This window comes from Protomyctophum bolini, assembly GCF_963924005.1.
Source record: "Protomyctophum bolini genome assembly, chromosome: 10".
In the NCBI taxonomy this organism is placed as follows: Eukaryota; Metazoa; Chordata; class Actinopteri; order Myctophiformes; family Myctophidae; genus Protomyctophum; species Protomyctophum bolini.
In genome coordinates, this window is record NC_137871.1 from 22,745,516 (window position 1) to 22,765,919 (window position 20,404).

Here is a 20,404-nt window from a genome sequence, read left to right on the forward strand (position 1 = left end):
TGAAAATAGCCGATCTACAAGCTCGAGCTTGTAGATGCAAGCATGCAACTAATTTAAAGCATAAAATTACTTTTCTTTCAGTTCTATGGGATATCTTCTCCACTAGTCTCTCTCTTTAACATTTTAGTATAGTTTTTTTATTTGTTGTCAAAAGATTCAGTCTCAGTCATCGTAGCTTGGTTTTTATTTAGTTTTCATTTACTTTAAGCCAGTATAAAAAACCTTAGTCGGCGAACATGTTTTGCCATAGTTTTGACTCTACGGAATCAACAGTACCTGTGGGTCGTACATGATGCGCAGTGTGAACTTGCGGTGGTCATCGTAGATCTTCTCGGTGCGTGTGTTGCGGTCAAAGTCGATGGAGAGGAGGTTACGGCCATGAGCCTGCGGAGAGAGAGAGAGACACGAGGGAAAGGATTTGAAGATGATGAAAATTGCCACACCATCACTAGTCTCACGTTGCCAGACTGTTGCCCCTCGCAATTTTCAAATGCTTCCGTCATATAGTCTGGAGCAACGGAAGCTCTAATCATGAGTAGAACATAAAGCGGACGTGCTCCTCCCCACTTCCGTTTTGTCTTTACAGTCGCGCAAATGTATTCTAATATGAAATGAAATCATCTAAGCATATATAGCTTGTTGGCTTAGAAAATAAAATAAAAAAATAAAATGTAAAACAATTATTAAAAAAATATATTTCCGTAAGCGGAAATGGCAGCTTCCTTACTCTGATTTCGGGAGGTGTATAGTTCCAGACTCTATAGCATTCAGAGATTGCAAAGAATAGTTGTCTGGCTACGCGAGACTACACCATCACTAACGTTGGGTGTATTTTACCCGATATAATAATTTCCATAAAAAATTACCACAATACATGACAATTTGAGGTAATCATGTTTCACTACATTTGTTTGAAAACTTTAGTTGCTTTGTAGATTTGGAGTTGGACACCAAAATACCTTTGTACTTTTACTCAAGTAGATTTTGAATTCCAGCCAATTACTTGTAAAGTATTGACACTTTTAATTTACTTAAGGAAAACATGCATGCAAGTTCCCCCACTGTAAAAAAAAAAAAAAAGGCATTCCTATTAAACTGAAGTTGACAAGGACGACACGTCATCATGACCTCACTCACCCTCAGCTTCCGGCCGAACACGGTCACCTTGCCCTTGGTCTGCTCCTTTCGGAGGCGCCACTCGATGGAGTTGAGGCCGTTGTCGGTGGGCAGCGTGATGTTCCGCCGCCCGATGGTGGGGCTGACGGAGCCGGCCAGGACGTGCGGCTCCGTGTGGTAGCTGATGCCCATCCCGTTGGCGTACATCACCCTCAGGGTGCCATTGTTACACAGCTGGTAGCTGTTCCTCACCTGGTCTGCAGGGGGCGACAAATAATCAGAATCATCGTGAAACCATCGAAACGGTCGAGAAATTACCGTTAGTTACCGTGTGGGGGTCCCCGGAACATCCAGACCCCCAGGAACGCGCCCAGGCCGGTTCTGGCGAGCTGCCCCGTGTCCGAAACGGTTGAGAAATGTTAACGTGTGGGGGTCCCCAGGGGGTCCCTGTACTGTACTGTCGCACCCGAAATCATCATATATACAGTTAATGTGTGTGTGTGTGTGTGTGTGTGTGTGTGTGTGTGTGTGTGTGTGTGTGTGTGTTTTTGAGTGGCTGCACCACTCAAAAATCACACCTGTGTGAAGTGAGGGGTTCTCTTATCATCATACATCATCATGTACATCATCTCATTGCGGCCAATTAGACGTTGCATCCTTATGCAGCTTAATAAACATTGCCATTGTGTGAAGTGAGGGCCGCTCTTATCATCATACATCATCAGATTTCGTGGATGATGTAAGAAAAATGTATAGAGGAAATCATAACAATTCTTTCATCTAGAGATCTAAAGGTCAGAGGTCTTTTGACGAATGAGCGTATGAGCTTCAGTTCCTGAGGGATCCTCACAACCCTATGGTGGAGGCAATACATATATATATATATAATTATATATATATATATTGCCGAATTTCGTGAAGAACAATATAGCTCAGAACTGCCAAAACTGTTAAAACAATAACAATAAGGGGCCTACGCCTTCGGGCTTGACCCCGAATAATAATAAAACAGCAACCATAGTCCAAATGGCTGCGTTGTTTTTTTGTTTTGTTTCAGGGTTTTTTTTGGGGGGGGGGTTGCAATGCCAGCTCCACTCAGATAAATAAGTTGGATGCTTCATACTAAAGAATAGTAAAAAATAGTAACATAAAGGACAATGGCAGAGCAGAAAGGAGAGACGTGCTTTCCACTGCGGTCAAAAGGTGTGATGATGACGGCAACGGAAGATAAGATGAGATTGTTTTTTTGGCCTCAGAATGGTCTGGCAGAATGCAGAGAGGAGAGGGGGGACTTTTCTTTCAGCTACAAAAGGTGATAGGAGGATCAGATGGCTGCTGCCTCAGAAGCCTGCACCATAAACGACAGTGATCCATAAAGCCAATTTGTAATAAAGCCTCTGGGCAGCATTTTAACAACACCTCGCTCTGACAAGAGACGCCTTTTCCATTGACTCGGCAGCTTGGCTACATTAATCCTCTCTCGCCCTCTCTCTCTCTATCGGAGCCCAATCTCTGTAATAACACAGAGGGAAAAGACGAGAGAGAGAGAGAGAGAGAGAGAGAGAGAGCAGCAGAGAAAGAAGAAAGAGTGAAATGGCAGCTTGAGGGGAAAGGAGGAACTTAATGAAGGGAGAGGCAGAAAGCAAGCAGTCGGGTGACAGAAGAGCTAAAGAGCGAGGCGTAGGCCTGTCACAACCTTTATAAACAATCGTCTCATCGCAATTATTTGAGATCATTTCAATTATTTTCGTTTCCATGTTGAAAAATGTTCACACATTTTTCAAACATTTTACAAAAATAGCAGATCTACAAGATCTACAAGACGTGACACGAAGATCAACAATTTCCACTATTTTGGATTTTTTTTGGAAAGAGAAAAACATACAAAATATATTAAATGGCCCTGTGATTTCTTTGAATATTTAAGTTATTTGTCATATGTGCCCTGCATGTGCAATTGTGCAGTATGTGATTACGAAGCCTGAAAAAATAAATACAAATTGTATAACGTTCCAAATGTTCAATGCAAAAAACACAATTCAATGGAGCAGTTGAGACGAATAACAGTCTAATGCTGCATTCACATGGAATCAGGCAAGTGGTAGACGGAAAACGGAAGTAGTGGACGGAAGCAGGGCGGTAAACGGAACAGGACAGAGAGGGAGAGAGAGAGAGAGAGAGGGAGAGAGAGGTAGGGAGAGAGCGAGAGCGAGAGCGAGAGAGAGAGAGAGAGAGAGCTGGCTAAGTGAGTCTGTCAGGGAAGCCCTCCCCGGGTGTTCCGTATATACGGAACATTGTGAAAACCTTAAATTATAGTTATCTCACTAAACCTTGCTCTCCGGCGGGCTGCTGAGCGGGGGGCCTGAATCCATCTGCAGCCAGATTATTATTCTCCGAGGTGCTTCCCTCCCCCAGGGAGCCCATGGACCGGATTCAGACTTGTGTCACATCGTTTGCGAGGGGTCAGGAGAGGACAGCCAATTATTCTCCTACCTTCGTGTTCTCTAAACAGGCAGAGTAAGCTTAACTGGATGGAGGCTACTTGGGCGCAATGGTGGAAAATTGTTTTACTTCGGAATTCAAAATGTACTTGATTAAAGTAGTATTGGCATCGAAATGTATACTACCAAATACCTAAAAATTATACTTAACTGTTGTACTTAAGTAAATGTAATAAGTTACTTTCCACCTTTCACCAGCTGTGTGTGTGTGTGTGTGTGTGTGTGTGTGTGTGTGTGTGTGTGTGTGTGTGTGTGTGTGTGTGTGTGTGTGTGTGTGTGTGCGCGCATGTGTGTGCGTGCATGCGTGTGCACGGGAGCGAACAAGGGCAAGAGAGAGAGACATTTAGAGAGAGAGAGAGAAAGCGAGAGAGAGAGAGAGAAAGAGACAGCTTGGGGATGAGGAGGATTCACTGAACACAAGTTAATGAATTTGAGGCAGTAATAATATTCAATAGCGCGAGGCTAACGGGAACGAGAAGTATAGAGTGATTCTACACAAAGTGCATGGTGTATATAGATTAGGCAGGGAAGGGATTGAACATACACAATGTGAAGATTATAGGCTTAAAGATGGAGTGCCGTGATTCTTTTCTACCCTAAAACATTATATAGGAAGGAAGATTATTTTCAAAAAAGTGTACAGTATCAATGTTCACGCCAATACGTCAATGTTCGTCAATACGTCAATGTTCGCCAATACGTCAATGTTCGCCAATACGGAAAAAAAAACGACTGTACCCGACTGTAGGTGTAGAAGTGAACCTTTCAAGGCTGTTTTCTCAACTCGCTGTTTCTCTGCAAGACATTACTCTATAAGCCATATCGCCAAAACTGGTGGGTCAAACTGAACAACCAATATGTCAATTTGAAGCTATGATTCCGTGCTTTCATATGACATGCCGATCTACAATTCACGACACTCCATCTTTAACCCATTCTGGGCGGGAACCCCTTTTGGTGTTTTAAGCATGTTATACTTTAGCTATTGAAAAATAACAGATCTACAAGCTCATAGCACGGCACCGAGTGCCACGCTACGAGTGTGTGAATTTTTTTATGGTATGGCTGACTTTAATAGTCTATAGGGATATTTCTCATGTTATTTTAACAGGCTTAAAAACACATCTTGCTGGAAAAGAAACAATGAGAGTGCTTTAAGGTCAACTATTAGGTGCCTGATGCCTGCCAGTCAGTCACAATATAAGACATAGTCTCAATGTTTAGTGCGCCTGAAAAGTCTTGGAAACGAGGGACTGTCCCACGCAAAGGGGGAACATCTGGTCACCCTCTTCTCACAAGTATCTCAGGATGCTGTCCTAAAATCAATCTGGTGTTATCTTCCACAAGAACACCAGGGGGCGATATCTCACCACTGGTGGTGAGGTGTCATTTTCTAAGGTCATGGCTGTAGTTTTTCGAGGAGCAATCGATTGATTCTGTTCATTCTCAAAAAAATAATGTATAATGATATACTTTATTGTGTTCTTTGATGGGGATTTGGGGGGGATTGTATTTATGATGGTTCTAGTATTTTAGAACAACCTCAATTGGTATTCTCGCAGAGGTGGAGGTAATGGCAAAGGGGAATATCATCACCCTTATTTATACTCAATTGAGGGCAAGCCCTCATTTTCAACTGTAGCCAAGGTTATAATACAATACAAATCAAAACAAAACACATCCATTACATTATAAAATCAGGGTGAATTACAAAGGAACTTTTAGGGTAAAAAGCCAGTCAATCAAAACAAAAATAACTCAATTCAAACAGGAACAATGTTTTGGAGCATTCCTTTGAACTGACCAAAGATGGCAGGGAGCTTCGTTTTAAAGAATTTTGGAGATCGTTCCAAGATGTTGAGGCTATAGTCAGTGCACTGTTACATTACAGTAAATGTTTCCCCGATGGCAGGGGTGTGTTCAGGGCCTGGCTATTGGATATAATAGAGTACCGAAGTCCTGGCGTCACTCGATCATCCCGTAGGTCGTGGACGTTTTTCTCTATGGAGAACCACAGTCAGTCCTCATATTTGATACAGTCTGTTTAGAAAACCGTAAAAAATTAATGGACAGCGTCATGCCCATAGACTTTAGAGTAAATTAAGTTGATTTTGGAGTGATTTCAAATATATACAAATATAATTATATATATACTTATTGCGAACGCAGTGATTGCGAACGCAGTGATTGCGAACGCAGTGAGCACTTACTATGAGACCTAGCAGCTCATGTCTGTGTGTCCGTGTGTCTGTGTGTCACGCTTTTGTGCCCATATATGGAGCTGAGTGATGTGTTTGTGATTGATGCAACACACTCCATATTTGGACGTATAGCTGCTTTGGGGACTCCTTATATGGTTATGGCTAAGTTAAAAACTTAACTTAAAAATAACTTCAAGGTAGAAGGTAAAGGTAAAAAACCTTAGGTTTCGTTTTTGGCTGTGGGACCTAAGCCTTCGTCCAATCAGGATAGAGAGTCAAAAACGAAATCTACGGTTTTTTGACCCCCAGGGGTTAACTGGGGACAGGGAGGAACTCCTTATATGGTCAGCACACTCTATAGTAGAGAGGATTATCACAACAAAACAAAAAAATAAGTGATATTTGAATTAAGTGAAATCACTTACTCTACCTTTAACTTAAATATGTACGAGCTGCGTTCGCTTCCCGCGTTTGCGCGTCTTACTGGTATATATATATATATCCCGGACCGAAATACAACCGGAAATGAATGCTATTAGTTTGGGACCAGAGCGGCGGTGGGTACAACGAGAGCGGGGGTGGTAGCCATCCCACAGCATACCCTACCACTCTACCATCAATCTTTAAATAAATGGGACCATAATTGACCAAGCATTATTGATCAACCCAGTTGATTCTCACCTAGGATTTCAAGGCCATACGCATGTAACTTGAGAAAGCCCGAAGGGGCGAAACGTTGAGGACGGGGAGCAGAATTATATCTGACAATCCACTTTTTTCACCTAAATTGACCAAAACGCAAATCATTTTCTAGTTTGGGTCCTGGGGAAAACGTCTTAATCTCACTTTTGGGTCACAGGGCTAAAACGTTTGGGAACCACTGTTATATAGCCTCAGGCAATCATTTTGGAAAAAAATACACAGCGGCGATCTGTACCTTGCACAACGGTGTACGAGGCTTCCACAGACGACAGGTTGGTGATGACGGTGACGTCGTCGTCTCGGCTGGAGCTCTCGATGTCCACGTTGATGGAGCGCTCGATCTCGCGGTGCAGACTGGTCACTGTGCCCGTGGGATACGTCACGTTGGTCAGCCGGCCTTCGCTGTCATACCTGTGGGGGCAAGAGAGAGAGAGAGAGAGAGAGAGAGAGAGAACAGATGTGGAAAAAAAGTATTTTTGCAATGTAGCCTACTTTAGTAAAAGTACAAAAGTACTGGCATCCAAAATGTACTGCAAAATGTAGGCCTACTGCAATTAGTTTTACTGCAAAATGTACTGAAAATGTATCCTAATATAAATTGAAATAATCTAAACATATATAGCTTACTGCTTAGCAGAAATGGATATATATATATATATATTAATATTTTTACTACATTTTTCTACAGTAGTCTTGAGCCAACAGGTTTTGGGGGACCATGGCCATTAGCCAGTATTGGGTAAGATACTTGTAGCTTATCTTGCCCAACACTGGTTTTAATTATTTATTTGATGTTTTTAAGTTAACTTTAATATGCATATTGGCTTATTCCACTATACGTGCAGGTATTCGAGCCTCAATTCTTACCGAAAAACCCCCCATAAAATAAATAATTAAAACCAGTGTTGTGTAGCTCAGTGGTTCCCAAAGTGGGGTCCGGGGACCCCCAGGGGTACCTGAGGGAGTTCCAGGGGGGACCCATCTATTTTGTTCATGTTCATAAAGTGCTAAAGTGTTTAAAGCAGTGGTTCCCAAACTTTTTCATGTCAAGGACCCCCAAATTGACACTACTTAGTGTGGACCCCCATTTGAAAAGATATGCCAGGGACCCCCATAAGAGAAGACGTACACATTTAGACGTCTACATTTAGACGTCTACATTTAGACGTACACATTTAGACGTCTACATTTAGACGTCTACATTTAGACGTCTGTATACATTTAGACAGTGTCCCCCCGAGTGCCTCCCCAGTGTCCCCCCGAGTGCCTCCCCAATGCCTCCCCAGTGTGCCCCCCGAGTGCCTTCCCAGTGCCTCCCCAGTGTTCCCCTGAGTGCCTCCCCAGTGTCTCCCCAGTGCCTCCTCAGTGCCTGCCCAGTGTCCCCCAGTGTCCCCCCAGTGTCTCCAATAGCAATACAAGAGCAATAATACAAATTAATGTATTAATCTTATTAATTAATTAATCACAATTGCGGCCTGTGCCCAGCACCATGCCAAAGCTTTTTCCTGCAGGAAACACTGCTTGTGGTTGTAAATATATTGTTATCCGTGTTGCGAGGATGAGGGGGTACCTGGAAAAATATCTACCCCAAAAGGGGTACCTGGTCCAAAAAAGTTTGGGAACACCTGGTGTAGCTGACCCAACACTGCCTTTAGCTGGTGGTGGTATCCTCATTGTTCATCACACTCACTGGTAGAAGGTGGTCCAGCCGGTCTCCTCGGCCTTGGCAGCCAGGAGGCCTGTGCTGCCGCTGTAGGCCATCAGGGCCACGTCGCGGCCCAGGGCCGAGACGCTGCGCAGCCCGCCGCCCAGGTCCAGTGCCAGCGCCACCACCTGGTTCTCCGGCAGCAGCACGAGGCGCAGTAGACCCCCTCCTCCTCCCTGGCCCCCCACGGCGCTCTCCCTCCTCACCTTCAGTGGTGGGGGAAAAAACAAAGTACGCAATTGTCTTCACTTAAGTAAAAGGTATCGATACCTCAGTGGGAAAAATGTCCTGTCATAGTATTATATTAGTCGAAGGAAATCAACACTGGTTTTCTTTTCGGTACCTTCACGGTGTTGTTGCAGTTGTCGGCCAGCGCGCTCAGCTCGCCGTCGGGGCCGTAGGTGAAGTTGTAGAGCGGCTCGCCCGTCACCAGGCTGACCGTCTGCACGTGCTGACCGTCCCCGTTGAACACGTAGAGCTCCTGCTCACGTGGAGACGCCACCTTGCAAAAATGCACATCACTTACATCAGGGGTGCCCACACCAATTTGGACTTGAGAGCTATACTTTGATAATGACCAGCTCAACATGATCTACCCACTGGAAAAAACATATTATGCCGTTGCTGAAAATAGTTTATATATGTACCTGAGGGGGGCTTTGGAATAGCGGCGCTGTCGTTACATGATAATGATAATAATAATAATAATAATAATAATAATAATAATAATAATAATAATAATAATAATAATAATAATAATAATAATAATAATAATAATAATAATAATAATAATAATAATAATACAAATGCACTTGGATTGGGAAATAGAGCGGGAGAAATGGAATAGGTAGGGTTTTTGGTATTTAATTAGCAAAGCAAAAAAGAAAAAATGCAATGTTTTGCAAGATTGCATTGTGGGTTTGAGCTGACAGGCCCTTTTGATGTCAATCAATCAAGTCACCTAAATTCAAGTGGCAGATTAAAAAAAAAGAATATAACAAAAAAAAATATATATATAAAAGGTCCCTGTGGGTGCTGGCGGCGTGTTTCCTCCTCCGCGTCATCAGTGCCCATACCCGAAGGCGGGGTTGGCGAAAGGGCTTTTCTGTGTGGTGTTTGCATGTTCTCCCCGTGTCCCCTAGGGTAGGTACCCTCACAAAAACATGCAGTATCCTGGTCTCTAAACTGCCTCCCCCTGGCCAGCCGGGGCGCCTGATGGAGGGGAAAGGAACTGGTTGGAATAACGTGTTCCTTTCACGCGCTACGTCCAACCAGGGAAACTCCCCCCTGTCAGGTGTAAATGAGCAACTTGGACACTCAAGCATGAAGGAAGCATGAGTTAAGTCCGTTGCTCTCCCCAGGTTGGTGGAGGGTGTGTAGAGCCCAGGATCACAGTAGATGATTGACACAGGGGTGAAAAATGGGTTACAAAATCGTGGGATAAAAAATATATATATTGGGCTCCTTTTGACATGAAAAGGTTTGAGAACCACGACCATAGGCATCAAAATGTTAGTATTAGTATAGTATATTATATATTAGTATTAGTATGAGTGATAGTATTACTATCAATTAGGCCTACAGAAATTGACAGAACACATTTTGTGGGTCCATTAATTAAGTGATCAACCCTCTTCCTTTTTTTCCACTCTGTACATAGTGTTTTCTTTTCCTGTAATCATATTGATTTTTGTTTTTCTCATTGATGACATTGAATTTTGTTGTTACTCTTCATGTCATGTCTATGAATTGATTGCATACTAGACCGGTGCTGATGGAAGTACCCGTTCCACCCGTCTGTCTGTGTCCCTTTTATGCCCATATATGGACATTTCTGTATCTGTCTCTCTGTGTCCCTTTATTCCCATATATGGAGTTCTGTGTCAGGCATGCCCAAATATGGGGTGTTGTGATGTCAGAACAGGCCAGCTCCATATATGGACCATGGGCCCTGTCCAGAGCCCGTGCAGAGGCCTTTTGTGCGTGGGTCCGACCTACTTGACACCGGGCACTGCACTCCCTGTGGGGGTGTAGAACGTGTTTCTTCTTACGTGCATTACAAACCGTACACACACGTACAGAGAGACGTACAGACAGACAGACATACAGATAGACGTGGTGCATTTATAGATACTGTTATATTTATGTCCAATAAACCATTGGTTTTCAACCAGTGGTCCAGGGACCACCAGTGGTCCTTATGGGGGTTTCTGTTGGTCCCCAGCTAAATGATGGAAAGTTGGTAACCAAATGGACCCTTACAGATATTTAACTCTTGACAGCCGGGTCCATTTAGTTTCATGTTACGCTTTACATTTTTGGTAAACATCTACATTACGGTTAATTTACAAGAAGTCTACACAATATCCAATGATAACAAAATATCCTTTCGGACTGAGAGGCTAAATGTCATCCAATGGTGGTCCGTGGCTCAAATGACAAATAAATAATTCATGTGAAAATTCAATCAATCAATCAATCAATCAATCAATCAATCAATCAATCAATCAATCAAACCAACCTCGTACTGCCCCGCCGCTGCCCCCACTGCCCCGGAGAGGGCGGAGCCAGCGGTGGCGGGCGCGGGCCGGTTGGCGCGGACCGCCCGGATGCGTATGTTGTTGAGGTCGGCAACGAACAGCGTGCCGTCGGGTGACGTGGCGAGCGAGGCGGGCGAGTTGAGGCCGGCGTCGGTGGCGTAGCCGTCGTCGCCGTAGAAGCAGTTGCAGTTGACGTCGTTCTTGCAGTCGCAGTCGGAGGCGGCGCCCGCCAGCAGGGAGATCTCGCCACTGGTGCTCACCTGTGCACGAGGAAAAGATCATTAGAGCTCTTTGTTTTGTTTTTTTGTTTTTATCCCACGATTTTGCAAACCATTTTCTTCACCCAGTGTCAATTATCTAATGTAATCCATGGGCGCTACACTTTCTCTGCCAACCTGGGGGGGGAGGGGGGGGAGGGGGGGCAGGGGACTGACCTCATGCTTCCTTCAATGTATGTCCAAGCCGCTTCTATTCACCTGACAGGGGGGGAGTTTCCCGGGACAAACGTAGCGCGTTATTCCAACCAGTACCTTGGCTGGCCAGGGGGAGGTATAGTTTAGAGACCAGGATTACTGCATGTTGTTTTTGACACATGGGGAGAACATGCAAACGCCACACAGAAAGGCCCTTTCGCCAACCCCACCTATAGGGTATGGGCACTGATGACGCGGAGTAGAGAACACGGCCCCAGCGCCCACAGTGTCCCCAGTGGGAATCAAACCCAGGACCTTCTAGCTGTGAGGCCACAGCACTACCCACTGCGCCACCGTGCCCCCCGGATGAGCTCTTTGGAGGTGTTTTTGAGGGTTTAATGTTTGTTTTTAGTTCAATGTTTGTTTTAAAAACGCCATTGACAATGAAGAGAAAATTTGTCCCTAAAACAAAAATTAACAATAAAGAGAATTTAGTTTTGACACCGTTTGTCTTACATCATCATGACATCACCTAATCATACTGGAGCAACATGAGTTAAACTTTAATATAGCTGCTCCAAGCTATACCGAATTCCCTCCTCGATGTTGTAAGACGATAAGAGCGCCCCTCACTTCACACGGGTGTGATTTTTTATATTCTATATACCACAGTTTCCCCAAATACTGTGTCGGGTCGCGGGCACATTTTATGGGTGACGACAGACTGCTGGGCGAGCGCTGGCACTTTGGCATGGGGGTCAGATCAACATTAGCCTGACACTCGGACCAATAGTACGGAACTAAAGCATGGACCCGATCTGTGGATTATGAATCTGTGCCAGGGAGTCATAGTGGACTTCTTTTCTTTTGCACTTGCTGTTGCAGCAACACTTTGTTATAGCACTCTGGCAGCAATTAGAGCCTTAATTATTAGTATGATGCTACAACTTGACACATGCATTTTAGGGCAGTTTCTCTCATTCTTTTCAGATCTTTTCAAGCTGCATCAGGTTGCGTCAGTGCACAGCCATTTTCCATGTTCAATGGGGTAAAAGTCTGGGCTACGGGGTGGACTACTCGGTGACATTCACAGACTTGGAATGAAATGTTGTACTGTTTATGCTTTTTTAAATTGTTATTGTATTTTTATTGCTGTTATTTGTGAAGCTCTTCGTAAACTTGTTTTTGAAACGGTGCTATATAAATAATACGTCATTATTATCGTTATAATCCTAGTGTGTGAGGAGGACGCCGGCCAACCTCACAACGTCCGATTTCACCCAATAAAAAAACGCCCGGCAGCCATCTCCCTCAACAGCTGCAATGTCGCCAAAAATATATGACGTCAGACTATGGACAAGAGTCGTCATTAGAAAGCAGTGGTTTTCAACCAGTGGTCCGGGGACCACCAGTGGTCCTTGAGAGGGTTCCAGGTGGTTCCCAGCTAAATTATGGAGAGTTGGCAACCAAATGGACCTGTATGGGGCCATTTGGTTTCATTTTACAGTCTCAAGAGTTACATTATTGTTAAACATCTGCATTACTTAATTTAAAAGTCTACACAATTACAGAATGTAGAAGAATTGTTATTTTGATCAACGTTTGCCAACAGCATGGAATTGTGCGTCAACGATAACAAAATATTCTTTAGTTTTGGGTCTGAGGCTAAATGTCATCAAAAGGTGGTCCGTGGCTCAAACACCAAGTAAATAATGGGCCTTCATATGAAAATGGTTGGAAACCACTTTTATAAAGGAACCGGTGAAGCCAAATCGTAGTGTAATCGTAGTGCACGACCTACCTGTCTGACGCGGTTGATCTTTTTCTCGTCCGTCTCGGCGATGTAAAGGATCCCGGCGTGCGACAGCGCGATGGCCGTGGCGCTCTCCAGGGCGGCGTGGATGGCCAGCTTGCTGAGGCTGTAGTCGATGCCCGGCACCTGGCAGTGCATGGGACGACCTGCCATGATGCTCACCTGGGAACGGTACGGTGGAGGAGCTAGAACTCAGATGTTTTTACATAAATAGGGGAATGCCAGTCATTTTCAACATTTTACTATGTCATTAATATATACCTTTGTTGTGTGGAAATAATTTTAAAAAAGTCTCCCCATTCTGTGTTGCCTAGAACTGGAGGTGTGAAAAAAATCAGTAACATTATGAAGTACATCTCAGTGACATAAAAAAAAAAAAAAAGTACTTCATAATGTTACTGCAATGTATAACTGCTCCGTTACAAGTAAAAAGTCCGGAATATGTTCTTGAGTAAAAAGTGCAAAAAGTGTTGGCATCAGTGTGCGCGCGCGCGCACACACACACACACACACACACACACACACACACACACACACACACACACACACACACACACACCCTCTACTAGCCAGATATAATAATGGTTTTCTTACTGTGAATCTGTGAATCATGCAAATGTACTGTATCTATTCAGATACAGATCTGAGAATAAGAAATATAATAGCTGGGAAATGAGAATAATAACAGGTCTCCGTAATAAGTCTTTATAACATTTAACTGACACTGAAATGTTCCGATGGTGCTAATTAAGCAGCAGTGTTGCCACCGGGCCAAAGCCTTTGAGCATGATGGGGTGCCGCGGGAAAATCCCCAGAGAAAAAGAATAAAGCCACAATGACACCGGTATTAAAAACGAGAGAGCTCTAATTGGAACTAAACCTTGTCAAAAACCAGCTGGAAATGAGTTTCCACCCTAACCGATTAAGACCTGGAACGCATCTGTGTCACCTTAGAGTTTTTAACCACTTCAACCATTATTTTAAACTTTAGCTATTTACAGTAGCTATTGAAAATTAGCAGATCTACAAGTTCATGCGTGGCACTCGGTGCCGCACCACAAGCTTGTAGATCTGATTAAAAAAAAATGTAATCGTGAAAACGTGTGCAAATATTTGAATATATACTGTATATTCATTCCCAGTGAACTTTTCTTTTAACTCAAATCTTTGCTTCTGTGGGGTCCCTGGAACTAAATATTTTGAGATGGAGGTCAGCGGCCAATTACATCTGATTCTAGGGGTTCTTGACATGAAATGGTTTGAGCACCACTGATGTAGAAACATAGGTGTTTCAGAAAACTGTTTTATAGGATTTAGCAGACATTTGGTCTCAGGTCTTCATGGATTAAGGGGTTTGCAGCGTTGGACACAGACCTGGTGGTTCTCGGTAATGCGTAGGATGACATTGTTCTCCAGCACATACAGGGAGTTATCGATAGGATTCACCGCCAAGTCCGTGGGCCATTCCAGGCGCACCTAGCGGGAAGATAACACAGATATATCAGTGACGTTAGATTATAAATTATATTCCGTTAATGTTGGTAACGAGAACAACTAAAACTAAGGGCATCTTGTCTATATAATTCCAATTCATTTAAGTTAGTTTTGTAAACATGCAATACAGTTTCAGCTAGTTTTGTTTTCTTCTCAGTTACAACTCATTGCCTGCCACTAAAACCCTGGCGCTGTCAGCTACTGCCACCATAGACAGCGTTCTATTTCACTTGGAAAACAACGTCTTCCGTTTTCCGGTCCCCCAACAACAGTTAGCGAGAATCGGCTATAGCTAATTCGATCATCATCTATTTAACTGTCTGCCCACCAGGATTAATGAATCTGCCAAGGTTTTATCATGCGCAACCCTTATTTTTGAAGAGCCAAATATCCGTAAGCTGATGTTACAATGACAAAATGCTGTGTCTTGACCGGTTGTTGTTCTCTCGGTCGGTGGTGGAAAAACCCGACCGTGAGTATCACAGCGCCTGCTGTCGGCCGTTGAAAAACCTTGTTTTCACCAGAAACGACATTCAATGCACCGATTTGGACTGTCCCACTTTGACCGTTATGCTAACGAATGGCAGCTAATGATGCGATCCGCATTAAAGAATATAAACCCTGGATAACATAGCCTACGGGTCTTGCGGGCTAGGGTACAAATTTAACCCTACGGGTACTACGGGTCTGGCGGGCTTCGTGTTTTAAGAGTCTTCAGAAGCATTCATATTTTAACCGTGCTGTGACACGTTGTGAGCTTTAGATAGGCTATGCGTAAAATTACTTGTGTCACTTACTTATACTGGATCTCTTGTCCACTAGTCCCTTCCTAAATCTGATTTGATTTGTTGACAAAATTGTCAATATATTTAGTCTTAGTTTTAGTCATCCATAGGTGAGTTTTCATTTAGTTTCCATTTAGTTTTTGTCAGTGAAAAAAGGTAGAATTTTTTCGTCATAGTATTAGTCGATGAAATCAACGCTGCGGTCAATGGAGTTAACTAACAATTGGAGTCAGTTCTAATAACCAGCTCGCTCCACACAGTATACCTGGCTGACGTCCATGCTGGAGTCACAGCTCAGGGGCCTGACGGCGGTCAGGTCGTTGGCCCCCAGCAGCGTGGAGATGATGCCGTTCTGGTCCACCTTGCGGATCATGGTGGCGTCCACGAAGTACATCAGGCCATTCTTGTCCACGGCGATACCTGTGGACAGCAGAGAGGAGGACACAAAGGTTCAAGTGTCATCGTGTCTGCACGCAAAGGCTTGTTTCTTCCTTTAGGTCAGTGGTTCTCAAACAGTGGTCCGGGGACTAATAATCTCGAAATACCATGAATAAAACAACTATTTAAGAAGTTATGAAAATAGCCTACAAGCTCTGTGAGCTTGTAGATCTGCGATTTTCACTGGGTCCCAGGGGAATATCGAATTTATGGGCTGGAAAGTTTGGGAACCAGCAGGTGAAGCTCTCCTTCAGTGTTTCACACAGCAGGAACACAGAGAAAGATAAGTGGGAATACAGGGTTGAGCTGATAGAAGGAGTGTAGATAGGAACAAGATATCCTAGAGAGGTGCCGAGTAAGTGGATAAAGTGCTTGTTATCTGTTGCACTCAGTCTCCGTTCCTTCCCCCAAATCATATACAGTAGCACAAAAATGCATTGAAATGAAATGAAAACAAATTAAAATGATAAAAAGAGACATGAATAAATACACGTGTACTTACGAGCGTGCGTGCTATGTGATTCGGGGAAGGAACGGAGACAGAGTGCAACAAGCACTTTATCAATTTAAGGTCCCTGCACACTGCTAAGTTTCTCCGCCGGTTTTCCGGAGAAACCTTAATCCAGTCGCCAACTTTAACAATATCAATATCGCTCGCAGCCATTACTCTCGACAATTACGCAGCAACAACACCTCTCCTCATCCTGTCTTCTCTTCACAATTAAGTGTCTCCAATGTTACCCAATGCTGCACATATTACCCAGGTTATCAACAGGAAATAGGTGTAACTTAACATCGTGAGAGAGAGCAAGATAGCAAGTGAGTAAGAGAGAGAGGGCCAAGGGTGGTGGGGGGTTGAATGACGTCTGGTGGTCAGTCATAGCTCGGAGACCCCCCTGAGGGTGGAGGCCTGTTCCAATTGAAACTGGTGAAACATAGCGTGCAGCACGAGTGATTTTTAATTCGCAGCACGGGTGATTTGTAACAAGCAGCACGGGTGATTTGTAACAAGCAGCACAGGTGATTTGTAACAAGCAGCACGGGTGATTTTTAACCTGCGGCACGTGTGATTTTTAACCTGCAGCACAGGTTTGTCTGACTACTCACTGTAGGACTATTGGTATTATGTCTAATCAATGTATGGCAGGTCGGTGTCAATGTCGGTGGTTCAGGGTCAGTGGTTCAGGGTCAATGTCGGTGGTTCGGTGTCAGTGGTTTAGGGTCAATGTCGGTGGTTCAGTGTCAGTGGTTCAGGGTCAATGTCAGTGGTTCAGTGTCAGTGGTTCAGGGTCAATGTCAGTGGTTCAGGGTCAATGTCAGTGGTTCAGGGTCAATGTCGGTGGTTCGGTGTCAGTGGTTCAGGGTCAATGTCGGTGGTTCGGTGTCAGTGGTTCAGGGTCAGTGTTGGTGGTTCGGTGTAGCAGGGAGCAGCCATTCCGAGAGGCGATTACATTTGTTTGAAGCATACATACTCACGCAAGCATACACACATCCCCACCACACACACAGATGCAAGCACGCACGCACACTCACTCTAATGTCAGTGACAGGAAATATGACAGTGTGACATCTTTGACAGTTTGGTGTCACAACATTCGCCTTCTTTTACCAGGGCGCTTTAATTTACCTAAAAACTATTTCATTAATAGATTTAATTTTAATCTTTTTGTATAACCTCCTTCTGTCTCTATCTGGCCTGCTTCAGTTAAATCCCAATCGGTGCATGTGTCGGTGCATGGGTCCAAAATAAGATGCATTATTGTGTGGGACATTTTCGTTGTGGGAAAACGTACTTCACATTTATTACTTAAGTAAAAGTATCAATACCGTAATGTAGAACTATGCAAAAGTATTGGTATCAAAATATACTTACAGTAAAGTACAAAAGTAAAAGTAGGCTATACTCCTTATGGAGAATGTCCCGTTTCACAAAATATGTTTAAAAAATATTTTGAAAATGGCAGATCTGCAAAATCACAATGCAGATCGGTAATGTTCAAATGGCCGAAATGTACATAGGGCTGAAGTGATTAATGTATGTTTTGTAATATTAATCAAAACCTACAAAGTAACTATAGTCAAATAAACGTAATGGAGTAAAAGTACAAATAATATTTGCCTCTGAGATGTTTAGTGGAGTAGAAGTAAAAGTGTTGGGAATTGGAATTACTCGAAGTAAAGCATAAATACCTAAAAATTGTAGTTAAGTGCAGCAGGGGTTCTCAACGTTTTTGGCTGGGGACCCCCGAAAATGCTCTCACGTATGTATTTTAACTGAAGTGACAAGAGTATAGAGGGCATGCATGTGACATCATCATCATACCCGGAAGTCGCTGGAACGCCTACTGAGTGGCGTTGGCCTTGACATACATATCTTCATGACTTTTCAAAAATAGCAGATCTATAAGCTCGTAGCGCGACACTCGGTGCCGATGAGCTTGTAGATCTGCTATTTTTCAATAGCTAAAGTATAACACCATGTTTTCTGCACTGCTCCATTGGACTGACCTTTGGGACTCATCAGCGTGGCGTCGGTGGCCTTGCCGCCGTCGCCGCAGCGCTCGTCGAACGGGAGGCACTGCTCGCCCGTCCCGGCGACCACCTCGGCGTTGTCCGACGGCGGCCTGCCGCCCGTGAGCGAGCGCACACGGTAGATTCGCCGGGAGTTGGTGTCCGAGATGAACAGCGCTCCGGACACTGGGTCCACGGCCAGGAAGTATTTGTGGGTGGGGTTGTTGCTATGAGAGAGAGAGAGAGAGAGAGAGAGAGAGAGAGAGAGACAGAGACAGAGACACAGAGAGAGAGAGAGAGAAGCTTATACCCCGTTTAGACTGAGACGTTTCAAAAGATATCACTTAATCGAATCAATTAACCGTTTTTTGTCCCAAAAAGATTGCTGCTGTACAAAAGTATTGGCATCAAAATGTACTTAAAGTACTAAAAGTAAAAGTACCATTGTGTGTGCCATTTCAAGTTTTCAAACATTGTTTTAAAATAGCAGATCTACAAGCTCACAATGCGTCACGATGTGACGCATTGTGAGCTTGTAAATCGACAAAATGACAAAATGTCCGAATGAAGTGGTGTATGTTTTGAAGTAACCATGCAGTCACTAAAGTTTTCAAATAAATGTAGTGGAGTAAAAGTACAACAATTGCCTCGGATATGTGGTGGAGTAGAAGAATAAGTATTTGAAATTGGAAATACTAATAATAATACTAATAGTTAGGTGGTTAAGCATCTTACCTGTGCCTGAAATCCTTGTTCCTTCCAATGAGAAAGCATACGTGAAAGCACAGGAAAACAAAGGTCATTCAGTTGACATAAAAATGGAACCTAAGGACATAAAAGTCTATAATTTCAGTTCGTCCTAGTTAGTTATTGTTTACATTTTTCATTCTAGTTTTATATATATATATAAAAATATATGTTAACTCTAATAACCTCCCCAGAGCTTCTCAGACTTTCATTAGGGCTCCTTGGAGGATGCAGGCCTTCATGTTCAATGCACTGCAGACAACTCCTCTGGTGGTATCTTACTATCTTCCCCAACCTTTTCATTTGATCCTAATCTAATGCCCCCCCCCCCCCCCCACAAAACTCTTTCCAGCAGCATTCTGTAACATCAAACACCTCCAATTCCCAATCCGTCTCCTGATTAATCTCTCTCTCTCTCTCTCTCTCTCTCGCCTACGTATCCCCCCCTTCCTTGCCTTTTCTCTCTGTTTTCCACCTTTTCACACATGCTATACTTTTCCTTCCCCTGTCCTTTTCCGTCTAGAACAGCCGGTTTGTCTGCATGGTGTCGTGTGTAAGCCACTGTTACCCAAACACAGCGTTATTGGGTCCCATTTGTGGGTCGCGGTCCTACTGAAAAAAGTAGCAGAACAATAAAAATGGGTCAATTTTTATTGTTATGCTACTTTTTTCAGTTTTGTATGTGTCTATGGAGTTACCATTACTCTAATAGACCCCCATGTGTGGTTAGAGTTTCTTCCTGAAAGCTGAGTCAAAAGGCCCAATCGAAAATACACCATTTTTGTGACATCATAACCCTAACCCCTCCCCCATTATCATACAACACACAGATGTGGGAGCGAGGCTTAAAGGTTCAGGACACGCCCCCTGATCAGAACTGTAGGCGTGGTTATCCGTTGTTGTGCGGGGAGGGTGGCGGAGTGGAGCGTGCATATTTAATTAATTTCTGAATATACCACAGAAAGCTGTCCGCCTTAAAAATGCGCCTTCTGAAAACAAAGATTTGAAGTCGCCGTTGCAGACCGAAAAAAGACTACAGATTCCGCAACTTCATGATATATTTACTACCTAAAACTTGACGTAACATTTACAAACAAGCCGTCAAGAGATTCAAACCAGTGTGTAATTATTTTCCTGCCATGTGAGAGGGTAGTTTCGCCGGGCATGGCCGCTGTGTCGAGCCGCTGGGAGCTGTGTGTCTGGGAGGAGTCCGGAGTGTGTGTGCAGCGCACTGTGTGGTTCTGTGTGCCGTCACTGCGGTGTGTCACCGTAGCCAAACACGCACGCACGCACGCACGCACGCACGCACGCACGCACGCACGCACGCTCACATGAAATTTCTGTTTCAACTTTCGACGAGAAGCGCCAGGATTGTAAAGACGTGGGATAGGAGACACGTTTTGATGACGTCATCGTAAAAAGGTCTGTCGTTCCGGCG

General features: G+C 43.9%; 1 protein-coding gene across 1 annotated transcript in view; it reads right to left on the reverse strand.

The window, feature by feature from the left end:
* Positions 1 to 20,404, reverse strand: part of tenm2a (teneurin transmembrane protein 2a) — a 135,712-nt gene that overhangs the window by 16,533 nt on the left and 98,775 nt on the right. Inside the window, exons 19-29 of the mRNA XM_080773907.1 lie at positions 18,955 to 18,975; positions 18,217 to 18,446; positions 15,536 to 15,690; positions 14,366 to 14,467; positions 12,980 to 13,153; positions 10,747 to 11,025; positions 8,569 to 8,727; positions 8,211 to 8,431; positions 6,756 to 6,931; positions 1,138 to 1,373; positions 277 to 384 (exon numbers count right to left, since the gene is read on the reverse strand). Of these exons, the coding sequence (XP_080630033.1) occupies positions 277 to 384; positions 1,138 to 1,373; positions 6,756 to 6,931; positions 8,211 to 8,431; positions 8,569 to 8,727; positions 10,747 to 11,025; positions 12,980 to 13,153; positions 14,366 to 14,467; positions 15,536 to 15,690; positions 18,217 to 18,446; positions 18,955 to 18,975 (1,861 nt within the window). The remainder of the gene's footprint in view (positions 1 to 276; positions 385 to 1,137; positions 1,374 to 6,755; positions 6,932 to 8,210; positions 8,432 to 8,568; positions 8,728 to 10,746; positions 11,026 to 12,979; positions 13,154 to 14,365; positions 14,468 to 15,535; positions 15,691 to 18,216; positions 18,447 to 18,954; positions 18,976 to 20,404) is intronic.